This window comes from Neltuma alba, unplaced genomic scaffold (assembly GCF_004799145.2).
Source record: "Neltuma alba isolate B1F8T4 unplaced genomic scaffold, ASM479914v2 tig00012697_pilon, whole genome shotgun sequence".
Taxonomy (NCBI): Eukaryota; Viridiplantae; Streptophyta; class Magnoliopsida; order Fabales; family Fabaceae; genus Neltuma; species Neltuma alba.
In genome coordinates this window covers 157,488-165,303 of record NW_021637124.1, presented here as the reverse complement: position 1 = coordinate 165,303, position 7,816 = coordinate 157,488, and the positions used below count along the sequence as shown (strand labels likewise).

At 39.4% G+C, this 7,816-nt stretch overlaps 2 protein-coding genes across 2 annotated transcripts; one reads left to right on the top strand and one right to left on the bottom strand.

The window, feature by feature from the left end:
• Positions 1-1,391: 1,391 nt before the first annotated feature.
• Positions 1,392-4,304, bottom strand: LOC114729989 (uncharacterized). Its single transcript, XM_028917008.1, has 2 exons — positions 2,634-4,304; positions 1,392-2,411 (listed from the first exon to the last, which is right to left on the bottom strand). The coding sequence occupies exons 1-2, from the start codon at positions 4,302-4,304 to the stop codon at positions 1,392-1,394; spliced, it is 2,691 nt and encodes an 896-aa protein (XP_028772841.1).
• Positions 4,305-5,290: 986 nt separating this feature from the next.
• Positions 5,291-5,818, top strand: LOC114729988 (putative invertase inhibitor). The gene has a single exon (XM_028917007.1). It carries the CDS (start codon positions 5,291-5,293, stop codon positions 5,816-5,818), a length of 528 nt encoding a protein of 175 aa, XP_028772840.1.
• The last annotated feature ends 1,998 nt before the right edge of the window (positions 5,819-7,816 follow it).

Genomic DNA, 7,816 nt, shown 5'->3' with positions numbered 1-7,816 from the left:
GACGCACGCCTTAAACCGAGCCCTCCGTCAGATTTGCTACGACAAACAGTGTCCCAAGAGACAAGATGTGGTTTCCGACTTGTGGCCGTGTCGCCCCATAGAAAACGTCTACATCTTTTATCGATTTCATCACATACAGCAATAGGAAGTGGTGTAGTTTGCATCGCATAATTGGGTAAAGCAGATACCACAGACGACACCAAAGTATGACGGGCTGCAAATGACAGAGCATTCGCCTTCCAACCTGAAAGTCTTGACTCCATCTTGCGCAGAATATATTGAAAGGTATCTTTTGACACACGTTCATGATACAGCGGCATGCCGAGGTATTTGCCCAAATTAGCCGTGGACTGGAAACCTAAGAACTCGCTCATCTCCTTGCTTCTCATGTGATTAACATTCTCCGAGAAGTAGATTCTGGTCTTGGATGCATTTACTTTTTGACCAGAGATCATACAGAAATCATCCAAGATAGCTTTAATGAGCCCTGCTTGTTCCATATCAGCTTCTGCAAATAGAAGAAGATCATCTGCAAAAAACAAGTGAGAAATAGCTGTTCCTTTCTGATGAAGCCTAAAAGGCCTCCATTCACCCCGATCAACTTCCCCCTGTATGATGTGACCAAGTTTCTCCATAGCAATGACAAAAAGGTATGGGGACAGGAGATCCCCTTGCCGGACACCTCGAGAAGGTTGGAACTGATTGGCTTTCTCACCATTCCAGAGAAGCTGCATAGTGGGAGAAGACACACAAGCTTCTATTACCCTGCGAATGTAAGGGGGGATACACAACTCTTTCAAACAGTCAAAAATAAAGTTCCAGCGAACCCTATCGTATGCTTTCTCTAGATCAATCTTAATAGCCATAAAGCCTCTCGTCTTCCGCCTCTTCTTCATTGAGTGAATAATCTCCTGAGCTAGAATAATATTGTCCGTGCTCTGTCTCCCCTTCACAAAGCTACATTGATTAGGGGCAATAATCTTGGGCATAATTTCCTTGAGTCTGTTAGTTATGATCTTGGTCACCATCTTGTATATAACATTGCACAAACTTATCGGTCGAAAGTCCCGAATGGTTTGCGGCGTCTCCGTCTTTGGGATTAGCACTATCTGTGTATCATTAATATCTCTCACGCGTGTCGGATCCTGAAAAATCTCTTCCACCTTTCTACTAACACTGGCACCTACCACATCCCATTGACTTTGGAAAAAGAGGGGATTCAAGCCATTCGGCCCTGGTGCTTTGAGAGGACTCATGTCAAACAAAGCTCGTTTAATCTCAATATTATTAATTTGTCTGCCCAAGTTGTTTAGTTGAACGTTGTCAATCACGGGGTATCCCACATCAAAAATAATTGAGTTTCCTGTGTCAGGTTCCTCAGAGTAGAGGGACTAAAAAAACTTTGTACCCATTTCCATAATCACTTTGGAATCATAAGACCATTCTCCTGAATCAAGCTTGAGGGCCTCGATTCTATTTCTCCGGCGTCTACTATTAGCCACACTATGGAAGTAGCGTGTATTTCGATCACCATGTTGGTACCAGTTGCACCGTGATTTTTGCAACCACATAACTTCCTCCTGAGCAAGTACTTCCTCTAACTGCACCCATAACTCCCTTCGAGTCTGTTCTAGGCGGATAGTAGACCCCGTGTAAGTGGTCCTCCTGTCAAGATGTTCTAGGCGTCGATGTAGCTGTTCCTTTCTCTTGTTAATATTCCCAAATACGTCTCTATTCCATCGAACGAGCTCCTTGGTAAACTTGGGAATATTTTCCGCCCAATCCCCTTGTTGAGGCCACGTTGTTCTAACGAAAGGGGAGAACTGTTCATGCATGACCCAAGGAGCAAGAAACCGAAAGGGCCGATTGCGTGCTGCAGACCTAGCTGAGGATACCATTTTGACTAGAAGAGGGCAGTGGTCCGATTTATACATGGGGAGGTGAATCACAGAGGCATTCATGAAAGTGTCGTGCCATTGATAGTTCACTAGAACCCGATCAATACGGCTAGCACTAGCTCCCCTACGCCAAGTAAACTTGGGTCCGCTAAACCCAATATCTCGCATATCACTAGCCATTACCCATCTACAAAAGGCTGTCTCAGGAGGCACATATCTACCTGTCAGTGTTTGACGATCCTCCTGGAGAAGAGTAGCATTGAAATCACCGGCCACAACCCAACAACCTGAAATGACGCGAGTTAAATCTTGGAGTCCTTGCCAAAGGAAACGACGTTTGCAGTATCTCGGGTCCCCATATACTATGGTAAGAGCCCACTCATCATTTTTACCTCTATTTACTGTACCATGCATGAAGTAGTCCGTTTTATAGTCCACTGAGAACTCAAAAGAATCACTCCAGAACACCCAGATCCCACCACCAAAACCTCGGGTGTCTACAAGTTCCTTATTCTTCCAACCCAAACGTTGTGAAAGGTGTAAGGCTTTATCATTCTTTTGTCATGGTTCAAGAAGAGCTAGAAGCCCAATATGATGCCGATTTCGAATATCACACAGCAGACGACTAAATATTTTACCTCCAACTCCTCGTGAGTTCCAAATGAGTAGGTTGCTATCCATAGGAAACACAAAGGTTTTGAATGGGCGTCCACAAGAAGAGACTCAACAATTTACGGCCTCGCTTGTTGCCGCATCGAGCACGACAGTATCCTCAGTTCCACCTTCTAACAACAGATTTGAACGAATAATGCACCCCTCCCCTGCTTCTGCACCTGGGTCAATGGGATTACTTGCCACCGGATTAACCGATGACGAGGCAATTTCTTGGTAGGGAATAATTGCGTGGGACTTGGTCTCCATGTGCGTAGCGTGGACCTTTGAAATATCGGACATGACAGGTACTAAGGCTGAAGACGATGAAGCCATACTCCTGATATTTTCCTTAGACAAGTCCACTTGTGCTCTGACCCGTGTGTGCTCCTCCATTGGGCTAACTTTTGCTTTATTATGGCCCGTATCTTTTTCTTTAGGGGTAATCCCACTTATAGCCCTTGATTTGGGTCCCACTGGTATTCCACGTGATTTGCTCCCCTTATTTTTAGCTTTCAAATCATTAGTAGTATCATGCATCTGATTGCCCAACATCCTTACGTGATTCTCATTCTGTGATACATTATCTTCTTCCGTCGATAAGGCTGAGAATCGGGATCCCATTCCTCCTTGATTACTATTCCCCTGATTTTCAGCACCTTGAACCTCTTGATTATCGGGGCTTCTGCGATTTGGAAACCGAAACTGGCGCCGCTGATTGCGGCGAGACGCCTGCACCATCCAACCACCATACGGTGTGCCTTTCTCTCGTTCTGGGTATGACGGCGCCGTCGTGGGTTTAGCTCCTGTATTACGACTATCTTTGCCTTGACCACAGCTCTCATCGGGACGACTAGGACAATGGTCTTGGTCATGACCGTACTTGCCACAACCAAAGCATATAAGGTGCAACCCTTCATACACGATTTTCTTCTCTTTTCCATTGATCAAAATAGCTAGTAGTAATGGCTTTTGAAGGTCTAGCTCAACGCAAAGTCTTGCAAAGCGTGCCTTTGACCGATGTTCAGTATTCCTGTCTACACGCAGAACTCGACCGATTTGATTACCAACTACATAGAGAACACCCAGATCATAATAATCCAAAGGGAACTGCGGAATCCTCACCCAAGCTGCAATCTTCGAAACTTCCTCCTCAACAGGATCAAAGTCTGGCTTCCATGGTTGCACTGCTAGGTAGTGGTCCAGTATGAGCCATGGTCCACCAGTTAATGCGAACTCATAGTCATCTTGGTGTTTGAAATTAACAATGAAGTATCCTGCACCAAACTCCAACATCTCGACATCACCATTATGCCCCCAAATCTGCTGTAGTTTCATTCCCAGATAGTCTTCACGAACCATCCGTCCTAACAATCTAACGAACAGCGTGAGTCTCCACTTCCTCGCAAGCTTCTTTTTGAACTCAGGTAACACAATTACATTGGGTCCCCTGTCCGTGTTCTCGACTTTCAGTCTTCTTCGCCACCCCTCATCGAACCACCATCCCTCTTCCTCCTCATCTTCACTGCTCAGCCCATCAGTATTCGCACACGCTTCACGGTACGATTTCCTTGGAGTCTCTGACTCCATAGGCCCCGTATCATCAGTCATCCACTCCTCCTCACGTGGGACCACCGGACGTCCGTACACCACTACCGCATCGCCTGTTCTCACTTTTTTCCGACTCCTCGCCAGCGCGTCAGCCTCTTCTAACGACTGTGCCGTCTCACCCTCCCCTTGCGCACTCTTGTTCATCTCCCTCGGAGTTCAGATTATAATGTTATTTATGATCTATTAAATTTGGAGTAATCTCACCCATTTTCCAGTTTTTTGATGTGATTATAACTTGGTTACTTGATATGAAAGTTGCTAATAATCTGATAAAGGAGCCAACATTATTTATTTGAATGTTAAAATGAATATAAATTAAGGAGAGGGTGATTTGAGTTTTAAATAAATATATAGGGGTAAGATTGCACCAAATTTAAGGATTATGGGTAAAATTGCGCTACTAAAAAAATTATGATGTTAGGTATACCTAAAAAATAATATCAGGATGTGAGGTGCACTTTTCCTTTATTTTATATTTAGGTCTTTATTTTTTTTATGCTAATTGCCAGGATGTTGAAAATCATATACCAAACTATCCACTTTTCGCCCATCCACTTCTCTAAATTTTTTGGTAAGAACTTCTTCTCCGATTTTCGTTTGAACTGCTAGATTAACTTTTAACTTCAAATTTCATATTTTATAGTTTGCTAAAAAAATTAGTATTTTTTAAAAATTATTAGTACATTATAAAAATACATAAAAAAAAGTAAAAAAAAATCTAAATGGCTAAAAAAGTTTATAATAAAAATAGAAGGAATTCATTTTGCCAAATATTAGATCTAAACTGTTTAAATTTAATCTAATTAATAAATAAAGTGAAAATTAAGAAGAAAGTAAAGTTCAAAAAGGAAAGTAAATTCGAGATCAACTCCTCTTTAAATTTGGTCATCATTTTGAAAGAGCAGCCTTTTTCATTATTTTAAATAATACAAAGAATTAATGCTATTTTCAAAAGCCAATGGTCCATCAATAAATAGTTCTGATATTCCAACACACATTAATGGCATTGGATATTCCAAGTCCTCATTTTCTCATCTATATATTCCAATTTCCAAGTTCAATTCTGACACCCACATATAAAATCACTGAGAAGAGAGAATTAAAACTAGATCAAAAAACAGAATAATATAATGAAGTTGGCCTTTTATCTCCTACTGATTTTGGCTGCGTTCAAAGTCTCAAGTAGTGGCTCCGATCTCATCACTGAATCTTGCAAAGAAGCCTCAAAAGAAGACCCAAACATCAGCTATGCTTTCTGCGTGGCGAGTTTTGTGGCCATGATTCCGAGTCCACCCAGTAGTGTGGAAGAGCTTGTGGCCATGACAATTCAGATGACTAAGTCCAAAGCAACTAACGTAGTTTACACCATTTCCATTCTCTTGAAGGACCACTTGTTCAGTGATTATGCAAAGAAATGCTTAAAAGATTGTTCTGATCATTACTTAGACTCTCTTTCTGATTTGGGTGACGCTTTGGGTGCCTTCAGGTCCAAAGATTTCAACTCTGCAACTGCTAAGATAAGTGCAGCAATGGGTGTCTCGGTTACCTGTGAAGATCAGTTCAAGGAAGGGAAAGAAAAGTCTCCTTTAACAGACGACAACAAAGTGTACTTTGAGCTCAATGCAATGTCACAGGCCTTTCTCAAGATGCATAAATAATTCTCTTGAGAGGACACTACTTCCCCTTCTGTCATTTTTTGTCAAAAACAACTCTCATCTTTATCTTGTCCCTATTATAAGAAATATTTGTAAGATAGATGTCTCAAGTTTTCTTGTTTCTTATTTTGTCCCATTAATTACTTATTTTAATAAATAAAAATTAAAAAAAATTCAAAAAGATAAATTGCTTATGCTAAGTACTTTTGTAATGGTTTTGACGTTTTAAAATATGTCAAAATCACATATTTATCATTTTGAAATTCAACATTTGTTTTTATGTCATTTTTTCTTTTAATAGTCTGAGGTTTGTAATTATAGTTAATAACTTAATAAATATTATTTTCAAAAAATGAATTGACTTAAATGCTAATAAAGTTGTGTCAAAGTTAAAGTTTGTTTTCCTATTACCTTATGCTTCATTGGTGTTATCTGTGTAAAGGGGGTTTTTTAGTCACGTATCTTTTGACTTGTTTTTTTTTTTTACAAAATAAAATTTTTCTTTTTATTAAAAAAAAAGTTTGTGCACTTCATTTCAAGAAAATATTTTTTCAACTTAATTGAAAATCATAAACCAGATTGCTCATTTTCAACATTTTAATATTCATATATCAAAAAATTATGTAATAGAATTCAATTGAGGTTAGCTAATTCTTTTGTCTTTTTCCTTTTTAATATCTCACCATTTAACAAAGGAGCACTAAAGTTTCAAAATATCTCTACATCGCCGGGAAAAATAACCCAGGAAGGGGAACGGGCTCCAAAGTGATGAAAAACAAAAGTACTGCTAGGAAGTTAAAAATTGATTGGCTGGTCCTGCTTTTTTATTTCTTTCATCTGCTCTTTTTTTTTTTTTTTTCATTTTTCATTCTAATTACTTCTGCTGTCCTTAATGTCGGATTTCATTATTTCATTGTTTCAAATACTCTGTAACATAAATCATTAATGCTAAATAAGGAGGGATAAAATTAATGCTATGATCAAAACCCAATGATATATGTATCAATTACTAATATTTAATTTGCAACATTAATGGCATAGGATATGGCCATTTAATACTAATTTTCCTCTCCCCATATACACCAAGCTCATATCTTTAAAAAAAAGAAAACTAATATCACAGTCCTTATAGTTTTATCAGGTTTTGAATTAGGTCCTTCTAGTTTTTTTTCTTTTTATTGAATCCTTAATGTTGCAACCGTTAATAATACTAGTCCTTACTATTAATAAAGCTGTTAGCTTAATTGAGAATGGATGATGTGGCAATCTGAACCCATCCTCTCCTTTGGTCAACCTCCTTTAGCTTCTCTCTCTCTCTTCCTCCTCCTCTCAATCTACCTCCATTCTCACACCACTATCTGCATGCAATTATTCCTTCCACCCTCACCGCTCTTTCTTCCTCCTTATAACCTCTCCACCCCCCTTCTCACTTTCACTTGCTCTCAAAATAAAAAATTGGAACAAGAGAGGTGCAATGAATTTCCTCTTCCCTTCTTCTTCTTCCTCCCTCTACTGCTTTTGCTGATACTTATGCAACGTTGCAGAAGAAGAAGATGCCCAAAAGTCATGGCATCGTCATTCTTCTCATTTGCTTGGCCATCACTTTTATGGGCTTATTTTTAAACATCAAAAGCGTCATGTTATTCAAACATTCTAGAAGGCATCATGTTCTAAATAGAACACCTAATTTTAAGAGAAATGAAAGAATCACCATGATAATAACATCTTAATAGTTGTGCGAGAGCAGAGGTAGACTGAGAGGAAGAGGGAGGGAGAGAAGCGAAGAGAGGTTGACTGAAAAAGACGATGGGTTTAGATGCCACGTAATCCATTCTCAAGTAAACTAACGGTTTTATTAACAATGAGGATAGGCATCATTAACGGTGTAAAGATTAAGGATTCAATAAAAAGAAAAAAAAAAACTACAAGGACTCAATTCAAAACATGATGAAACTATAAGGACTGCAAGATTAATTTTCTCTTTAAAAAAATGGATCAAAT

Coding starts and splice junctions, on each gene's coding strand:
- LOC114729989 (XM_028917008.1), bottom strand. CDS start 4,304: ATGAACAAGAGTGCGCAAGGGGAGGGTGAGACGGCACAGTCGTTAGAA. Junction 2,412..2,633: donor ATGCGGCAACAAGCGAGGCC/GTAAATTGTTGA, acceptor TTGGGTTGGAAG/AATAAGGAACTTGTAGACAC.
- LOC114729988 (XM_028917007.1), top strand. CDS start 5,291: ATGAAGTTGGCCTTTTATCTCCTACTGATTTTGGCTGCGTTCAAAGTC.